The sequence below is a fragment of the Gopherus flavomarginatus genome, chromosome 4, assembly GCF_025201925.1.
Source record: "Gopherus flavomarginatus isolate rGopFla2 chromosome 4, rGopFla2.mat.asm, whole genome shotgun sequence".
NCBI lineage: Eukaryota > Metazoa > Chordata > Testudines > Testudinidae > Gopherus > Gopherus flavomarginatus.
In genome coordinates, this window is record NC_066620.1 from 98,914,778 (window position 1) to 98,936,096 (window position 21,319).

Below are 21,319 nucleotides of genomic sequence, written 5' to 3' on the forward strand. Positions count from 1 at the left end.
AAATGAAAGCACACTGTAGATCATCAGCTAATTTAGCCATTAAAGAACCAAGTATTTTTAACAAGCAATATTTCTACTGAGCATGCAATCTCACATATAAATCTGAAGATTTACAGAACGATTTATAGAACAGATGAATACACAAAAAAATGAAAGTTAAGGAGCATTATTGGAACTGGTATTTAAAAAGAAGTGATCAGTGGGTCAGTTTCCTTCCTTTTCTGAGTGTAAAACTGCAAAGAAAGATTTTTCATATAAAAAGTCATTCATCTGAAAGCTAACTCATGTCTGATATCCGTTTTGATAGTAACCTTCTTATGAAAGTTATTGTTGGATAATGCTTTGATGAATACCTTCATCACTTTAAAAATATATATTTTCTGCTAAGTAGGCAAGACTGCTTGCCCTCACTGAGCATTAATAACATATCAAGTTACAGGTACTAAACTGAAGACTATCAAAAATTATTTGCCAACAATCAAACTTCAAACTTCTAAGATAGAGGTGCACAAACTACAGCCTGCAGGCCACATTGGCCTGTAGGACCGTCCTGCCCGGTCCCTGAGCTCCTGGCTGGGGAGACTAGCCCCCAGCCCCTCCCCTGTTGTCTTCCCCTCCCCCGCAGCCTCAGCTCACTGTGCCACCGGCACAATGCTCTGGGCAGCAGTGCAGCTCCTGAGTCGCGGCCTGACCCAGTGTTTTGTGCTGCGCGGTGGCGTGGCTGGCTCCAGTGGGCGGCATGGCTGCCTGTCCTGGTGCTCTGGGCGGCATGGCTGTAGTGCCGCCTCCCACCGGTGCTCCAGGCAGCGCGGTAAGGGGGTGAGGGGATTGGACAGAGGGTAGGGGAGTTCAGGGTGGTGGTCAGAGGGCAGGGAACAGGGAGTTTGAATGGGGGCAGGGGTCCTGGGGGAGCAGTCGGGGGTGGAGTAGATGGAGTGGCGGGGGTCAGGCAGGGGTTCCAGGGGTGGTCAGGGAAAAGGGGCGGTTGGATGGGGACAGGGGTCCAGGGGGGGAGGTAGTCAGGAATAAGAGGGTTGGATAGGGGGGTGGGGGTGGGGGCAGTCAGAGGCAGGGTTGTTGAGGTGGACAGGGAGGGATGAGTGGGGCAGGGGTCCTGGGGGGGCTGGCAGGGGGTGAGAAGCTGGGGGGCGGGGCGGGGGATCGATAGGGTAAGGTCTGGCTGTTTGGGGAGGCACAGGCTCTCCTAACCAGCCCTCCATACAATTTCGGAACCCAGATGTGGCCCTCAGGCCAAAAAGTTTGCCCGCCCCTATGCTAAGATGTGGTTTAAAGAAAATAACATTCTCAGATGGAAGACAAGAAACCCAGGGGAAATCAGCCTGAAGAGAGTGTGACTATTCTATAATTTGAAAAATGGATTCTTTTTATTTTTTATTTTTTAACAAGAACTTCTCATCCTTAAACAGAGTTAATTAGGGACTGAAATTTTACTTTACTTTGATCACTGATGAATTACAACAGTGTTAATTTACAAACATTTAGTGCTTACTGTGCTGTGGTACTTTAACCTGGCAATAGAATTTGACAGTATTTTCTATTCTTTGTATAGGAAGTATTGTTTAATATCTTAGCACAACGAAGTCCTAAAATGGGTGTATTTTCTCTACCCCTCCTATACCCCAAAATACCCTTTGTCTCCTGAGGGTAAGTCTACATTAGAAACACTACATTGGCACAGTTGTAGCTGCGCTGCTGTAGTGTATATACTTACTACAGCGACAAAAGGGGGTTTTCCATCGCTGTAGTAAATCTACCTCTCAGAGGCACTAGCTAGGTTGATTTCTTCCATCAACCTAGTGCTATATAGACTGGGGCTTAGATTGACTTAATTATGTCTCTCAGGAATGTGAATTTTTCACACTCCTCAGCAACATAGCCAGGTCAACGGAAGTTATAGACGTAGGCAATCCCTCAGTTCTTTATCACAAGAGCATCTTTCCTCCTGATGTTTACCAAAAGAAGAGACTTGGCCTGTGCCTTCTCAGCCAATTTTTCTATAGCTCCAGGTGTCCTTTGGTTCCTGTCCATCTTATCTCCCCAGTAAGCAAAGAAGAGATCCCTGGCTCTCATCCATACTTACTCCTACCACTGGCAGAGCTCCACCCCTCCCACCATTCCCAAATCCCCATAATAGCTCAGGTTCCTTGCACTTTTTCCCCACCTGAGAAAGTTCCAGGCCTCCCATGTCTTTCCAATAACCTGACCAGTTCCAGTTCTTTTGTTGGCAACTCACCTCCCGAGGCCCCAATTGCTGCACTGAGCTCCAGGCTACTCAGCTCACCAGCCTACACTTCCGGCTCCTGCTAAAGCTTTGCTCACTGAAAGCTGAACACCAGCTCTAGATCTCTGCTGCCTAGCTCAACAGAGCAGGAAATATACACTATAAATCTAATTAATGCCTCTTTGTGGAGAAAGCCAAAAAACAAGAGACACGTACACATAGGTCAGGAAGACAAAAACAAATTGTAAGGCATCTGCATGCTGAATTCCTAAACATCCTGACTGAAATGGAAAAAAGCAGTTTACACCTCTTAGGTGTATGTTTCAAACTGTCTGACGGCTGAGATAGGTCATGCTGCATTGGCTTACACTAAACCAATGTTTTCAAGATCATCTCTGCAAACATTAGGATCTAGAGACCATTTACGAAAAAGAAAGCTGAGACTCTGAAGTATACATCTCCTATTACTAGAAAGCTGTTGTAAATTATGCAGCAGCAGAATACGCTCAAACCTAATAACAATGGTTATAAAGTGATCCAGACTATCAGGGGACAAAGACACTTGAATTCATGGTTTCTGGCACCCAGCCCAGTACACATTCTTCCTGGCTAAAGGATATTTTGTAAGGGAGGTTCTTTCTCCCCTCCTCCGTTTCTTCCTCCATCTTCAGGACGCTAGTGTTCCCTGAAGGGATCACAGCTGCCTCGAATAGCACTCCAAAGAACCAGAACTAAAGATGAACAACTTTGAACTAACTGGGATTTTGGATACTGCTCTTGGTGCTGCACACACAAATTTAACAGGGACACCTCAATGTCAGGCTGGATCTTGTGGATCCAGCCCAACATACCCCAATTTAGTCCCTATATACAACAAAAAAGTATGGTAAGAACGCTGATATTTTAGAAATAGATAATTTGAGAATAGGGTGGAATGGGGAACAGCTGTCAGGAACCCATTGATCAAATGACCTCAAATCTGCATCACGAATTCTACCTTGTCCCCTGAACTGATATATCAATTTTCAAGTCAATCTGACTATATATTTTAGAAGAAATGCAAAATTCAACATTAAACAGAAAATACATTATAGTTTTGTCTACGGAGCAGGTATCACTGCTCATAATTTTTACAGGAGTAAAATCTTGGAAGGAACAAAATCCCACTTTCTTCTTTCTTCACGATGAAATGATTGATTTATATTTATAGATTAATTATAAAATTATTTATTAACAATCTGAGATTTCAGTTACTTGACTAAAATTAGTCATAATGGTACTTAATATAAATGTTGTTTCCTTATGAGAGAAATGTAAACGGCTACTTTTTCCCCTCTCTCTTGAATATTAAGATATTAAAACATAAAATAAATGTTACCTACCACTTAGTGTTTTAGATCGGACAGGAGGCAATCCCTTTTTTTGGCGTTCTTTTTCCCTTTCCCTAGCTCTTCTTTCACTAGAATATGACCGAGATGACTTTCGCTTCCTTTCTCTTGATCTTGAGCGTGAACGTTTTCTGTGTTTACGTTTTCGGGAACCAGACCGTGACCTAGACCTCCGTTTTCTTGGTGACCTACAAAACATTTATATTTAATACCCTGAACAGGTGTCAGGGGAGAGATGTACTCAGTTTTTAATTTTGTTTTACTAAAAATTAAGGCTGTCAATTAATTGCAGTTAATTCATGTAATTAACTCAAAAAAAATAATCGCGATTTAAAAAATTACTCGTGATTAATCGCAGTTTTAATCGCATTGTTAAACAATACAATACCAATAGAAATTTATTACATATTTTGGATGTTTTTCTACATTTTCAAATATATTGACTTCAACTGCAAAACAGAATAAAAAAATGTACAGCGCTCACTTTATATTACCGTATATACTCGATCATAAACTGGTTCATGTATAAGACAACCCTCCAAGATGGAGAAGTAAAAATTGCAAATTTTTATGACCCATTCATAAGCTGACCCTATAATTCAGGAGTTGGCAAACTTTGGCTCCCAGCCCATCAGGATAAGCTGCTGGTGCGCCGAGAAAGTTTGTTTAACTTGAGTGTTCACAGGCACAGAGGTAAACCTAAATAAACAAAATGCCCCGGCCCACCAGCGGCTTACCCTGATGGGCCAGGACAGCAACTGGTGGGAAATTTTTGGGGAGGGAGAAAGGGAGAAGTAGCTGGAGGTCAAGGGAGTAACCCCTGTGACACCCCCCCACACACAACCCCACCCCTAACCTGGGACCTCCCCACATGACCCTTCCCCACGTAACCCCTCCCCGCCCCACCCCTAGCCCAGGACCCCCACACTCTCACCATACCATCCCTTCCCACCTTGGGGGAGGCCAGGGGAGGATGTCTCTGGCCCGGCTGGAGCTGCTCCAGCAGGCTGAGCGGCACGGCTGCAGCCTGCCAGCCCTGGAGTGGCAGCTGCTTCGGAGGCTGGGGGGAGAACAGTGTGGCCAGAAGAGGAGACACTCTGGCCCCATCTCTTCTCTTCTGGCTCTGCTGGATGTGCTGCCTCTCCTTGCACTCTGTTGGTAGGGAGGGGCTGGGTCCCACATCTCCCTCTCTATAAGCTGACTCCCTTCACTGATGCTTCCCTTTTTTACTAAAATAATTCGGTTATGAACGAGTATATACCGTACTTAAGATACAGTATTTTTCAATTCATCTCATACAAGTACACTCAGTCCTACTTCTTGTGCAGCCAATCGCTAAGAGAAAAGTTTGTTTACATTTACGGGAGATAATTTTGCCTGCTTCTCTTGTGCAATGTCACCTGAAAGTGAGAATAGACATTCACATGGCACTTTTGTAGCCAGCATTGCAAGGTATTTACATGCCCAGGTATGCTAAACATTTGTATGCCCCTTCATGCTTTGGCCACCATTCCAGACGACATGCTTATGATGCTTGTTAAAAAAAAGTGTGTTAACTAAATTTGTGACTGAACTTGGGCGAGAATTGTATGCCTCCTGCTCCATGGTTTTGACTGCATTCTGCAACATATTTTGTGTTATGGTAGTCTCAGATGATGACACAGCATACATGGTTTAATTTAAGAAGACTTTCACTGCAGAGCTGACAAAACACAAAGAAGGTTCCAATATCATATTTCTAGAGATAGCTACATCACTCAACCCAAGATTTAAGAATCTGAAATGCCTTCCAAAATCAGAGAGAGAGGGTGGGAAGCATGCTTTCAGACATCCTAACAGAGCAACACTCCGATGTGGAAACTACAGATCCTGAACGACCAAAAAAGAAAATCAACATTCTGCTGGTGACATGCGACTCATATGATGAAAATGAACATGCGTTGATCTGCGCTGCTTTGGATCATTATTGAGCAGAACCCATCATCAGCATGAACGAATGTCCTCTGGAATGGTGGCTGAAGCATGAAGGGACATATGAATACTTAGCGTATCTGGCACGCAAATATCTTGCAATGGCGGCTACAACAGTACCATGCGAACACCTGTTCTCACTATCAGATGACACTGTAAACAAGAAGCAGGCAGCATTATTTCCTGCAAATGTAAACAAACTTGTTTGTCTGAGTGATTGGCTGAACAAGAAATAGGACTGAATGGACTTGTAGGCTCTAAAATTTTACATTGTTTTATTTTTGAATGCAGTTACTTTTTGTACATAACTCTACATTTGTAAGTTCAACTTTCATGATAAAGATTACACTACAGTACTTGTATTAAGTAAACTGAAAAAAATACTCTCATTGTTACAGTGCAAATATTTATAATAAATAAAAAAAAGTGAGCACTGTACACTTTGTATTCTGAGTTGTAACTGAAATCAATATATTAGAAAATGGGAAAACATCCAAAAATATTTATATAAATGGCATTCTATCATTGTTTAACAGTGCGATTAATCGTAATTAATTTTTTTTATTGCTTGACAGCCCTACTAAAAATCACAATTCTATATGGTAATATGGATTTTTCTTAGTGTTTGTTTAAATGTTTAGAAATATTAGTCACATTTTATTTTACTACTGTATAGAGAAAATAAATGTACTACCATTAGTGTGGAGGAGAAAAAGTGCATTAGTCTGGCCTCAAGAAAAAAAAAGAACTGTAAAGTTTACAGCAGAAAAATAAGAATTACTGAGGAAAAGTCCATCCTTTTAGCTACTTATTTGAATTACCTGGAAGGTACTTGAAAATTTAAGCAATCCAAATCTAAACAAAATAAATTGCCATATCAAAAAAAGTCTTAAGTTACTATACAACTTAATCTTATGCTTAAATGTAAACTATTTGTTTGATTCCAATGCAACATATAACCATGCTGGAAGCCAAAAAAATTCAGAATGATGACATAGATACGACAAATAATATAACACTGTTTCTGTATTTTAGAATAAAATAAAGTTGCTTATAATTGAGTAATAAGTTTATTATGAAACCTTGAACGAGATCTTGAGTGTGTTCTTGATCTTGAACGAACAGCTGATTTCTTTTCTTCTTGTTCAAAGATCTCTTCCTCAACTACATCTTGTCCTTCATCTATATCCATGTCCTAAGTATGGAAGCAATGAGAAATATAAGCAAAAATATACAAAACAAACATTGGCATACAAACAGATACAACAATTTCTGAAGTTTAATTTTTCCTTCAAATCTCAGTAATTTATTCAGAAATGGTAAATTTTACCTGCTGCTGAATATCCATTGAATCATCTAGGTTTGTTTCCACTTCCAAAAACTGCTGTTGGCTACTCCCTTGTGATGGTGATGCAGAGTGCTCTGATCCAAAATTTCCCTCTTGATTTTCCTCAGGGCTTGCCTGCACAGGACATGAATATTACATTTTAAAAAGTCAGAAGTCAAATTGTATGTTATATCACTGTGCGATACAACACAGGACATACAGACATGACTGTCAGAATATTTTTGCAAAGAGTTTATTTGCAAGTGTCTGGGATTATTTTTACCACTTCGTTTCTGTAACTGCAGATCAAGTTAATATGCAGTAATAACCTGTTATGAGAACTTTGAGTTGAACTTGATTTCCTCCATTCCACGCTGTACTCCAGTACACAGAGAGTTTTAACAGAGCCAATGTGTTTTCAGTTCCCACCCAAAATACCATTATCAAGTCAATGAGTCAGATAACGTTCATCAAGGATGACTATTTTTTCACAATTCTGGTTAATTACAAGTAAAACAAATATATACCTTGAAGGACTATAGTAATTTTGTACAATACAAAGAAGCGTATATCAAAATATTCATATACTTTTTAAATATATAAATATTGTCGGTACATAAGTCATTGATAACTTATTGTAATCACTTCCATCGAGAACCACACATTTTCATTATTAATTATTTTGTTGTGATGTAAATGCAATACGAATTTAAATTTAATTTAAAAATCTTCACTTAATTCCAACCTTTTGGACCAGTATGAGATTTAAGATAAAACAAGTAAGACAAGACAAATCAGGAAGCTGCCAGTTATGCGATATGTATGTATCTTTTCATCCTTGCAAATGGTTTCTGTAACCCCCCATAATCCAAGCCTGACCCCAGATGTACAGTACCTTCCCTCTCAACCTGTGTATATTTCATTTCAAACATTTCCTTTAATAAAATTTTTATGCCAGGATGTTAGTTACAAGAAAGAAATCTATCAGCGCAACTACATCTGAAAAATGTCACAAATCACACTAATTTGAGAATGTAAACTATAAAATTGTTAATTATTAACAAAAAATTAACAACACTTACTGCATTTTAGCTTTAGAACTTAGGCTTGTTAAAGTGAATGTTTACAACAAACAATGTGTATATAGGATGTACAAGCTGGCAGGTTTGGACAACCACCTTCCTATTTGAAATGTCTATTTCATTTGGGAAAAAAAAATTCTCTCCTACAACATCCTTTAACCGAATTAACACATTTTAGAAAAACAAAGGAAACAGCTCTCCAATTTAACTACATCAGACGTGAGATTATGTGAATTTTATTGAAGAAGGCAGATGGCTATCTACATGAAGAGAAAATAGGACTTTTATAGTTTTAGATTCAGTTCAAAGAAAGAAAATTTTCTAAAAAACTGTCTTCATAACAATTTTTTCGCAGACACATGCAATAGAATATTACTTCTCTTCTTGAGACATTGGAAGAAGCTATTATTATTACCATCATTATAATTAATAATAGTAATGCACTGCATCCAAAAAACTGCCAGGGTACCATGATGGAGTCTGCCAGTACTAACAGTACTGGCTATTCATAAAAGGAATGAAAACTAAACTAAAAATTGACAAAAGGAGAGCTCCAAATAAAACAAACTTAGAATTTATATTTTCCAGGTTTTAATTTAGGATTCTTGTAATGACTATTTTTAAATGTCACATCAATTATTAGAAGACAATTTCTAAACTGCTAACCAAATGTATTCTTTAGAAAGATGTGTGGGTCTTACATATCCAAAGAGATAAAACAGAAGTAAAGGATACTGAATTCTGGTGTTTAAGCATTCTTTGAAACATAGAGATGTTTAAACATATAAACAGTTTCTCATTATACTTCCACTCTGCTTAAAAACTCTGTACCTTACACTTTTTAGTGACATCAAGTGGCAGAATGTTGAACAGTACCCAGATTCTTCCACATTACCTTCCTGTTTTCCTGAAGCATGTCATTGTCCCATTACCTTCCTGCTTCATGTATTTGCCTCTCAACCCCTGCATTATTTTTCCTGAACCCAACATTCTGGTTTTAAGAAAAACAATATCAAGAAAACACAACTGTCCTGTGCTCCTTGCTTCCAATTTCTACTTTATGTCTTGCTCCCTCTGTATGTTTTTTTGCCCTCCTACTCCCCCCGCCAATCTTTGCATTTTATTCTTGCTTTCTCACTTAGTCTCTGTGACTAGGGCCTGGACACAAAATCAAAGGTCCTCTTTACAGCGTGCTGTATGCTGGGAGTAACTCCTTTATGTTCCAGCTGAAGCGTGAGCCTCTCAGCTACAATCAGGACTAGATGCAACTCCCTCTCCCATGCTAATCAGATGAGAGGCACTTGCTGGAAGCGCACACAGGATTACATGGGAAATGAGGGAGGCAGGTGGTAAACACCTGTGGTGAGATATGTCACCCTACTCTTGAATGAATTAGAAATGCTAAATTCACAGTCCCCAAAAAATAATTCATTCTTAAAACTCACCCAATTTCACTCTTTCAAGAGCAACACCTTTCACTGGAAGGTATCTAACGTTTTCAATATATTTATTCTAGAATTTTAATCATTACTTCTAGATAATGTATATCAACAGCTACCAAAAACTTCATTACTCCTTCATAGGGATATGCCTCTGTAGTAGTATCTGCTAAATAGTGCAAGCTTTCATTGCTTTGGGGAGAAGGGAATCAGAGCTTTACTCCACTGTACAGAGAGAGTCAATGTACAGCATCAGCTAGAAAATGAGAGTGAGCTATCTAGAGCATGAGTTCTCAGTGGGGCAACAGATGGTGCCTGCTGAGTTGCACACACAGGCTGAGATCAAAATCATTCAGTTGCTAGGACCCAGAATGATCTTGGGAAGGAGCTGAAAAAGGCCCCTTTCACCTGCTGCAGCAGCATGCAACCTACTCTCTCCTCTTCCCAATCAGAGAGTAGCCCATCCACTCAAAGTTTAGGTCCTTCTCTGAACGGGGAATGTTCTTGATTTGTGCATGACTTAATATGATACAGATAGTAAATGAAGTGAACTTAACTATCCCTCTTTTTCTTTCAAGCCAGGGCAGCATGCCATCTTTCCAGCCCTCCATGAAAGAAGTGAAATCATTTAAAAAATAAAATTCTTAGTTAAGAAGTGGACAGGATAACCAAAAGTGAAGTGTGTCTCCAGGTCAGCTGATGACTAGTCTCTCCTAATTTAATAAACACAAAATATATAGCTCATATTTGTTTTGTATTTTTTTCTTTGGTTTATGTTTTTTGCCTTCAGTTACTCCAAGTCTTCACTTTGCAAGCCTAGCCCAGGTAATCAGCCAGTGACAGAGTTTCATTATTATGAGTAAGAGTATTAGGAAGAAGAGACAGTTTCCTGTCCTGAAGCACAGTATGTATTTTTACCAACGTGGAAGAACACTAGAATCAATTACTATGATAACCACAAGATGGAGTAGTTACCTTTTGAGGCTGCTGTTGCTCCAGGAGCTGCTGTCGGAGATGTTCTAAATTTTGTTGTTGCAGTTGTTCAGCTAGCTGATGAAAAAGTGAGTTGTTCACAGACTCTGATACTAGAGGCCTAAAATAAAATAATTGAAAAACCCTTAACATTGAAGTTTTTCTCTTTAGACTAAGTAACCTAATAAACAAATTTCGTGTTTTAAAAAGTAGCAAGCTACATACATTTTCAAACAAATGAACAACTTAGTAACACACACTCCTTAGTTACAATTATTATGCCTCAGAGCAAAATATAAGATTGTTCTCTAAATTACTTCTGACAGAATTCTGTGCCCATATGGGGGCGCAGAATTCATATGGACTGCATATTTCTATGCCCTCTCCTAAATGCAGAAAACCACAAACAAAATCTGTGGGGGATGTCTCTTTCCTGGCAGCCCAGGCGACAGGTCTGTTCAGCATGCCTGAAGCAGCTTCAAAGACGCAATGCATGCATCGGGAGAGGGGCTCAGTGTGCGTGCCTGCAGGAGAAACTTTGACCACCATAGGGGCGAGGCTGGTCAACAAGCAAGAGGGACTCTGTCCCTCTTTATTAATACTGCTGCTCCAGAGGCGTGGAAGAGAGTAGGTCTTTTTGTTATGCTGGAGGAAGGCTCTGTCCCTGAGGCAGAAGTGTAGCAGCCTCCCTGCCTAGTAGAAACTTCTTAAGAATTGAAAATATACTTAATTAAATAGTAGTATCATGTTACTGAAAATTGTTTGTTATTAACTTTAAAAAAATAGCTTTTTTAAAAAACCACCACATTTTGTTAATGTTCCTTTTTGATGGTTAATTGATCTCATTCTCTGAGGCAGAAACGTAGCAACCTGTCTGCATAGTAACATTGTTAATTATTCTATTGTTAGTTAACTGTTCCCATTCTCAGTCAATTCCCCCAGGAGCATAAAAATCTGTAAAAGTTTTAAGGCCCCTACATTGTCAGAGTGAAGTAAAGCCTAAATGAATGACAGTAAGGGAATCAGCTAGGAAGATCTATGCGCTTTCTCACTTTTTCCCTGTGCCAAAGCAGCACAGTGGGGTTAGATTTTTACTTATCCATTAAAAAAAAAAAAAAAGACTTTTGAGGGCAAATAAAACATTTACCAAGCAGTCAATAAAATGTCAGGACAATCAGAACTAAGCATTTCCCAAAGTACCAGCTATGTTCAGATAATGATTAGCAAAACTGTATGAGTTTCATGTGTGAAAGTCTGAGTAATTTAAAATGACATTCTACCTTTTTTTTCCCCCTGTTGGTGTTCTATAATTTAATTTAAATGAAAATCCAGCATTATAACTGAAATGCAGAGTATTAGTTACCAAGTATTTGCAATTTAACTTTCATGTGTTTAGAAGATGCTGAATAGTTAGAGACTTTTTTCAGTATTGTAGTTTAAATAACTTACCAAAATAACTGAAACTGGTGTGATTATATTGCATTATTTTAACAAATAAAATTTGCAGAATTTTGTATCTAAGTAGAGCGTTATCTTCAGACCAAACTCTCACTCTTTCTTTTTTAAAATGGTAGGCATCCAGCTGAAGGGTTCTCATGCAATGGTAGAGATGTTGTATTAAACATTTAAAACATATACATGTCTATCATTCAAATTCATGTAAATTGTTCTCTGTAACCACTGCTCCAGTATAGTAGTTTACATATTCTGAAGGACCAGACAGTTGGTCTACTTTTCACAGTGAATGTTCAACCTCTGTACTGTTTAATATGAAAAATGATTAAATTAATCCAATTTAAAAGGAATGTAACCTGATCTTACAGTTGGGAAGTGGAAGTTTCCTTTTTAGGCTCTTCACTGAGGTCAGGCTCTTCCACAAAATCAAACCTGTCCATCAGCTTCTAGGAGAAAACGAATCAAGCATTAGAAAGAGCATATTTTATAACATGTTCCCTACCAAGCCATACAAAATACTTAGTAATCTAAAAACAGGAAGTCTGCAATGACTTAATGTAGGAAAGCAGACCATTCTTTTAAACAGAAAACGCTTAGTTGTTAATCCAAGAACATGTGCTGCCCAACACTAAATAAATGACTACTCTCCTGAGTTAAAACATTATATATAACCTGTGTGTGTGCGTGCTTATTCCTTTAGCAGTCAGCCAATTACTATGGCCAATGCCAACATCAAACGGGACATTGAAGAAGAATTACCTGTTAGATACTGCTTGAGGATGTTCAAAGAATTAGAATATTATTTTCTTTCAATAATGATTTAATTTTAAAGGGAGGGGGAAATCAAAGATACGAACAAAATATATAGATTAAGAAACACAAGTTATTTGCCTGGGAAACTGCAGTAGTTCTTCAAGAGTGTTGTCTCTGCACTTGCAGTACCTCACAAATGCCCTCTCTCAGCACTGAACATTCAGCAAAAGTTGTATCACCAACCTCCTCAATTCCTTCTGCTAAACAAGTCTTACGAAAGCGGAATTTAGAGAGGGGAGATGGTAAAGAGGTACACAGAGGATGTAATCTTAAGTAACTAGTTAACATGTGTAAATAGCGTTTTTTCTTCCACAGGGTGGCCTCTGCTTATTCTAAATTATGGGAGTCTAGCAAACAATACAAACCTCTAAAAAAGGCTGGCTATACGGCTCTTATTAAGCAAGGATTCTACTGAACTACTTTCCCAAAGTGAGCATCAGATTTAGAAGTAAAAAGAGTAGCGATGTGCAAATGTGTGTATAGAACTCCAGGAAGCAACTCTGTAGATTTCAATGAAGAAAACATTACAGAATATAACATTCTTCATTATATATGAAGAAAACATTATATAAAACATTATATAAGGCCACTGATGACACCTTAGCCATGGTAAAGGTACAACATATACGTCTTGGTGCACAGCCTAATCCACTTAAGACAGGCACTAAATGTAAATGGCATTCCCTTTACATAGGTCTCCAAAGGCTACAAGAAGTCTTGCTCAATTCCTAAATGCTTGAGGTCCTGATTCTCATAGACTAAGGTCAGAAGGGACATCATGATCATCTAAGTCTGACCTCCTGCACATAGACCACAGTACCTCGTCCACTCCTGAAAACTCTGGCTGAGTTACTGAAGTCCTCAAATCATGGTTTAAAGACTTCAAGTTACAGAGAATTCAACATTTAGTTTAAACCTGCAAGTGACCCGGGCCCCATCCTGCAGAGGAAGGAAAACCCCCCCAGGTCTCTGCCAATCTTGACTTGGGGGAAAATTCCTTCCCAACCCCAAATATGGCGATCAGTTAGACCATGAACATGTGGGCAAGCCCGCCTAGGCAGATACTCTATAGTAACTCAAAGCCCTCCCCCATCTAGTGTTCTCATTTGCACTAAGTTTCCTTGGGTATAAGTGCAGTATAAAATAGCCTTAATGTAAAGGGATCAAGCCCTCATTTCTACCAAATAAAATGTCAAGGCCTTCTTGACATCTAAGTTATGGAATCTAGTTTACCCTGGGCAAGGATGATGTTTGGTAAACTTCAGTAGCCCATCATTAACAAAATACAGAATGTCACTGTATTCTTGGATTCCTGGGTGTTGGAACTGCGAGTAAGTCTTTTCTTGGACAGTTTTAATTTTCATTTGTGGAGTTGCCACCATATGTCCCAGCAAATTCTGGAACAATATGAAATCATCAGTTGGTGAAACAAGTGAGATGATCAAATCCCAGGAAAAGTTGAGAAATATTAAATTCTTCTTGCTGGTCAAGAAAGGATTGCCGCTTATAGATAGTCATATTCCTCTAAATCCGACATGTAGGAAAGAATATCTGCCAACAGAGGGAATGAGATGCCATCGATACTGGTACTAGACTGAGTGGCAGATCTCAGGTATCTATGGTTCCTAGACCTAAAAGGGATGAGATCTTGTGTGTAAACAATAGATCATGAGAGGCATTTCTGAGTAGAGACAGGGAAAGGGGGTTGGATGCCGATAAACTGGATAGCATAATCCAAAAAAGTGGCCTCCAATACCCATCTGTCTAACATCATAGCCGCCCATGCTTCACGAAATAGAGAAAAGAGGCACCAAAATTGAAGAATGGAGGTTGTGCCATGCAGCTGAGACAATCTGGTCATTGGGTGGTCTGGACTCTCAACCAAAACATCGAAACTGGCATTTGAAGACACTGAAAGCTGAGATGACAGAGCCATGGTAGTTGTAGGCTTTTTCTTTGAAAATCTTGATATCTGGTGTTCTACGGAAGGTGGAAAATTGAATAGGGTGGGATCTTTGTGCCAACTGAGATTCGCTAAATTTTCACTATTCACAGGTGTGTATAACTTTAAAGACCAAAGTGTTGCCCTAGAGTCTTTTAGGGTGTGAAGTGTCTGTGGAATCTGCAAAAGACTTCTAAACGTTGAAAAGTAAATCCTCCACAATTGATTGTCTCTCTTATGACCAGATGTTTCTTGTCTTTATTATAAGGGTTCGCCTTTTGGGTATGCTGCCTGCCCCTTTCGCTGTGTACACGACCAGAGAGTTTGGTGCTGGGTGAAAGAATAAAAACTCAGAATCCCTGGCTGGGATTAGTATTTTTTTTTTTTTAAATCAGCTCTCTTACATGGCGGTGGGGGAGAAAGGGGAGTTTACCAGATAGACTTGGCTGGCTCAAGGAGGGCTTCATTAATTGGCAATGTCACCCACGCTGAGGTAGAGATGGGCAATATGCCTAGGAGCTTGTGATGGGAATCCTGGACTGCTTATAGGGGACTCTGCAAGATGTCCGCAACACACTTCATCGGGTCCTGAAATTGCCTGAAGTCATCAGCTAATGATGGCAGTGGTGGCATTACTGCCTTATCAGGTGTTTGTAAGCTGTCTGTAAGTGGGTAACCTCCTTGTCAGATCTTGCATCTTTCTCCTCAAAAGGCTCACAGAATGGGGAGGATGGATGGCAGGTACCAGAGAATTAAGTCTTTTGTGTTCCCTGTGGGACTGAGTTGAGGTCCCTCAAAATTGTTGCTGATACATTGCCCATGGATCCCAACAAGCCCAATGGAGAAGACTACAATGTGTGGAGGTGGGAGTGGAGGCGAGGGTGGGAAATTCAGCACCTGTCCTCCCAAGGAAAGCAACGGTCTGGTGCCTGGACTTTGTTGCATTTGTCTGCAACACAGAACAACATCTCCCAGAATAAATTGGGAGATCCTTGAATCAAAAGTTCAGCGTCTGAGTCGGAATGATCCTCATATACGGTAAATGATGTGACAACTCCCCTTTTCCCCCAACCCAGTGGAGAGATGAAGGAGAAGAGGCAGGTCTCCCATAAACATGAGCAGTTGGTGGCCCAGCAGACCTTGATACTGAGAGGTGTCCGGATGTTGCAAGGAGTGGAGATTCAGGTTCACTCGGCACCGCAAGCTTCCTTGGGTACTAGAATTCCTGCGCTACTGGAAATACAAGAGAACTCAGTATCAGTGCCGATGACATTGCAGAGGCCATGACAGGCACTGAGGCTGGTACTGAGGGGGTCAAGGGCTGCACTGAAGCTGATCTCCAGGAAACAGTCATCTTCAGTACGGAGCTCTTTATCCCAGAGGTATGGGGCTCAGATGAAGTCTTAGTGTGCTCCACAATACCCAAAGTACCCAGAGCCTCACCAGCACGCCTCTGAGGGACTGATGTCTCCGGTGACCGTATCTTCTTTAAAAAAGAATACTCTGATGTTTCACTCCTCTTATCGCCTTCCATATACTGAAGAGTAGGAAGCTCTCAGTACCAGTGGCACAGTTATCGGTATCTCAATCATGAAGAATGTTGGAGACCTGGGTTTCAGTGTCATCTTCCCCCTTCAAAGCTTCTGATGACCATGGTCTCAATGAAGACAGGGCACTGACAGACATGGAAGGTCCCTGTACAGGGGGTTTCCCTGACCAGGGGTCTAAAGCTGGTCTTAAACCTTGCTCCATCATTAAAAGTCTATACTTCATTTCCCTGTTTTTATAGGCTCTTCCTGCAAAGGATGAGCAGATTTTATACTTGCATGGAACGTGAGAGTCTCGCAAACAATGAATGCAGTAGGCATGTCTGTACTAACGCGGACTGCTCTTCAACACAAGAGGCACCTTTAAAGTTCAGGGAGCGCTCCATCTCTGACAGAAGAAAAACATTATTCTAACCCTGAAAGAGGGGAAAAGAAAAACAAATTTTCTCCCAGAAAAGGAAAAAAAAGGAACAAATGTTCCAAATATAAGGCACTAAATTCTACTCTACTAGCTAACTATATAGCTAAACATTAATAAAAGAGGTCAACAAGTACAGAGCAAACATGCATATGCTAGACTCCATCTCAGACTGAAGACGACTGAGAAGGAACTGAGGATGGTTCACCCATGCAGTTTGGTACAGGGCACAAGGATGCAGGGCACATGTGCAGGATGAACAGGCACTACCACCAAAATTCTCTGATTAAAGGCGCCTGGGTGCAAGCGCACCTAAAGTAGACTGCCCACAAGGATGCTACTCAGCATAGCAGCAGTAGGTTTTCTGAAAGTCCAGATAAATATTTCATGTGGTTCTCCTTCATTACCATTTTGACGACACTCAAAGTTCTATAAGCATAATTTACTACACAGATGCTGTGTAATTTGATCCTATCTCATATTTCACTTCATTTTTTATTTTTCTTGTTAAACTAAAGATCATGGGTCTATAATTGCCATAATTAATATTAGGTAAAGTTTTTTTTTAAAGATAGATATAAAAATATGTTACCCTCCAACCCTCTGCGGAGACTAAGAGATTGAATATTCTGTTAACAACTTTTGGATGAATACTATCCGGTGCTGGTAATTTGGCCCTATTTAATTTATCATTTTGTTCCAGTACCTACCTTTCTGACACAGTGCCTCATCTTAGTTAAGGCTGAAAATCACTTACTACTAGAAGACCATTATTCTAGGTGCTTTAAAATGTATGTACCAAATTCAGTTTTGTCTTGAAATTTGATGCATCTCCTGGGGATGCAGGGAGGGTGGTCTAAATTTGGGCCACCTGAGCAAGTGGTTCCAGGGATACAGCTCCCTCCCCATACACAAATTATCTGTTTACAAAAATCACCCATTCTGATGACTTTTTGGTGCACACCTGAAGAGCTAATCCTTCCCAAACTCATCTCAGCCATTTGGGATTTACTCATTAATTGTATTATTGTAGCACCTAAGAACCTCAGTCATGGACCAGATAACGTGCTAGGTACTTTATAACACAGAATGAAAAGGTAGTCCTAATCTCAAAGAATTTGCAGTCAGACTGATTTCATTTTAAAAGTATTGTAAAGGAAATTAACATTAATTAGAGGGAAGATGAAAAGATTCTAGTAAGCAGTTACGGCATGACTCATACTCAAGCATTTTGGTCATTTGTTCAAAAGGTTTAAATGATACATAAATTTAAAGTTGCCCTGTGGTGTCTCATGCCTATCCTGAATGTATTTTAGCTAGACTCAAACTTCTGAAAACTAGGAAATGAAGAGTTAGAGTAACACACCCCACTTCAGAAAACAGAAATTAGGAGTTAAGGTATCACCATCTCTACAATGTAAACTAAACGGTGAAGCCCCAACACTACACCTACCACCATTCTATCCTTACAGATGCTATAGACACTCTAGGAAAGAGCAATTGAGCAATGCCTGACAAAGCCTAACATCTCTTTGCTAAGGCAAAACTCTGGTTTAGGTCAGCCATGTCAAAGTCTGGTTTAGTCATAGCTGCCTACACTCAAATTACCACAGACTTATAAGATATCATCACTGCTTCACTCTTGTCTGGGGATTCTTTCTGCTAATTATTTGGAAAGAGATGGTCTGGAATAGGTAGCTCCCAACATCCTCTGTGTTGAAGACTGATGAAAAGATAATTCAGCTTCTCTACATCCTTATCCTCCCTAATAATCCAGTAGAGACTATCCTCTCACAGACTTCCTGCTTTTTATATACTGAAATAACTTGTTTTTATGTCTTTGGTTATTTCATCTCCAAATTTCCTCCAAACCTTCTTAACATTACATTTTACCATTGCCATAGTTTACTGTATGCTCATCTACCTTGCCATTCAATTGTTTTCTTCTTGGCTTCCCTCTTTAGAAAAAAGGGTATGCTTTCTGTGCTCTATTCAGCATACTTACATAATCTCCGTAGTATGTCTAAGGATTTTAATTTCCTCACTTTTGGGGTCTTTTTGATTAGGTTTGTCCCTTTAAAAACAAAATCCCTCTCTAACGTTTAGGTGTCACAGGGCTAGCTTTCATATGATCCTCGGGCTAAGAATGTAAACTTGATTGTATTTGTGGTTCAATTATAGTTAAACTTTGAAGTTCAATTATAGTTATTTCCTTCGGTATTTATGATGTAACAAACCTACTGATTCTCCAAGTGATCTATAGTCTTATTGGAAAACTAGGGTACATAAGACCTGAATTTCTACAGTATTTTTTCCCCTGAGAAAACCTTTCAGACTTTCTTTGTATGCCATAAAAGAAGGGTGAGGGGAGAAGGCAAAAACATATAAGCTCAACCTTCCTTTTTGGGCAGATTATCTTCAAACTCATTAATTCAGATTCTCCTTCTACACAATTATAGAAGGAAATACAACATTGACTTTGCTTTACTAATGGAAATTAACTCTAGCCTTCTGAAAAATATCTTTTGCCCTTAAATTATACAAAATACATCATTTATGTATCTGTATAACTGTCTCTGAAGAAAATAATTTTTGTATTTTGAAAAACTTATGTGCAAAAAACTATTCTGTAGCACAGTCATGCACTTCTTAAGAAGTCACTAAAGATAGAGACACAACCCACGTGAAGACTTTAAATATAAACAGTAAGTGCATTACTTCAAACCTCCAACTTCTACCTTGTTAAAAGAGACATTCTGTTCCAGTGGATTAAGTGTGTTGGCGGCAGCAGCTGCAGCTGTAAGTTGTGCTGTGAGGGCCTGTAACTGAACGACAAGGCCAGCATCCAGCGCTTGAAGTAGTGAAGGCTGTGGCTTCTGTTGTTGTATTTGCAGTGTCTGTATTAACTGCTGAAGCTGGAAGAAAGAAAGCGATAACTACATTCACAAAAAAATAACTTAGCTAGCTTTTTGCCCTTCTCATGAATAAAGATCTCACTAGTGCAGTGTATCTATTCAGGGCTATAATTTCAGTTCAGTCTGTTGGTGGTTACAGCAAATTATATTCCCATTTACTGGCTAATTTGTTTTCTGCAGCTCAGACAAGATACTGTAGACATGAGGTTCCACCTCCTAATTTGCTGACAGGCAGACGACAACCAATCACAATCCAGGATTTTTCTGCTTTCTAGGGTTCCCTCTTCTGCTTCTCCAGTTTAATTCCTTCTGATCTGTAAAATAATCTGTTAGCCTGCTCTACCCTTTTAAGAACCCATCTAGATTAGGAAAAGTTGTACCAATGTAGCTACACTGATGCAGAGTAAGTTACACTGGTACAAACTCCATTTTATGCTGGTGCAGCATGTCTACATCAAGGCTTTGTACTTGGGTATCTATATTGCCTACAAGGCAAGTCTCATGTTGAAGCTTGGGCTTGGCAAGTCTAACAGTGGGAGGAGTTTGCACTGTCTCAACCAAGCCACAAAAGGCAAATTAGCCAGTAAATGGGAATGTAATTTGTCTTTTTGTGGCTTATCTTGTGACAGGACAGATACTGGGTTCTGTACAGCAGTATTCTATGAGAAAACACTCTAGGAAGGGAGAACAGGAGACTCATGATTGACTCAGAAGAGGGAGCCTGAACGCACAAGATGGGTAATAAGAGGAACAAGAACCCTAAAGGACTCCATCAACTCTCCTGACCGAAGTGGTCCAAACACTCTGCAGCTAAGGGCGGCACCTGCACATTAAACAGACAATGAGCAGTTTAAAAAACAAGAAGTACAGGAAAATCTGCAAATCTTTTCTATTGACGCCTTCCCTCTGCAGCCCAGATGTCCATGACTCTGCTGGGATGGGTACAAATCTCAATGGACAAGGAACTTCCACAGTCATATAAATCTCCTGGAAACCGGACTTTAATCATTTGGCCATAATATAACAAGATATCTTGAGCTGTAAAAGAGGATGATACATGGGGTTCTGTTTCTCTGAAGGTTTCTAGACTAAGTACACTATGAGGACCTTCCTGAGATCCAAGGTGTGTCAAAAATGTCTGTTCCTGGTTTAAGATTGGGACAAACTCTAAAGGGAGGTGTCATATTTAGGTGAAAAGAAGCTGTGACTTTTGAAAAAAATCTATGATAGATGTACCACTACAGAATTCTAAATATGGAGGACTACAGGAAAACATGAAGAGTCTTCCGAAATAAAATTACTACTACCTGAAAAGTGCCTTCAGGGCAAAGAACTACAAAATCTACCGAGTGAAGAAGCTCCCCTCAGATAGTACCTATCTACCTTGCTAGTGCAAAGGGGAAAGAAGCTCACTCATATGGAACGAGGCTCTCACCAAGATAACCTCAGACTAGAAGGAGCAGGTGCTTCAATACTTTCATGAGATAAGACCCCAGTAACCTAAAGTCTCTAGATCTTGTTCAGTAACCCTGAAGGGGTTGGGCATCTCTGTTTGAGCGGTCCAGCCCGTACTGACCTCAGGAGGCCAGAGTACTCCTTTTTGATTTCTCTCACCTTAATTCTGATGTGGGAATTTTCTCCTACATAATGCAGGACAGAGGGTTTTTTCCCAGCTGGATGAACTGGAATCTCAACTATCTTAGATTTCATACAAAAGGTTTTTGTCAAACATCTTACTCCTAGTGAACTTAGTTTGTAAGCCTCAGTTTTCCTTAGGGTTCAACCTTCAGCTGGCTAAAGATTCAAGC

General features: G+C 39.8%; 1 protein-coding gene across 4 annotated transcripts in view; it reads right to left on the reverse strand.

The window, feature by feature from the left end:
* SCAF8 (SR-related CTD associated factor 8) overlaps positions 1-21,319 on the reverse strand; it is a 243,793-nt gene that overhangs the window by 172,217 nt on the left and 50,257 nt on the right. For 3 of the 4 annotated variants that reach the window (XM_050949431.1, XM_050949430.1, XM_050949429.1), the window contains exons 7-12: positions 19,335-19,511; positions 12,243-12,322; positions 10,425-10,542; positions 6,932-7,063; positions 6,684-6,796; positions 3,625-3,818 (exon numbers count right to left, since the gene is read on the reverse strand). In XM_050949431.1, coding sequence (XP_050805388.1) covers positions 3,625-3,818; positions 6,684-6,796; positions 6,932-7,063; positions 10,425-10,542; positions 12,243-12,322; positions 19,335-19,511 — 814 coding nt within the window. The remainder of the gene's footprint in view (positions 1-3,624; positions 3,819-6,683; positions 6,797-6,931; positions 7,064-10,424; positions 10,543-12,242; positions 12,323-19,334; positions 19,512-21,319) is intronic. The other variant, XM_050949432.1, reaches the window with a different exon arrangement.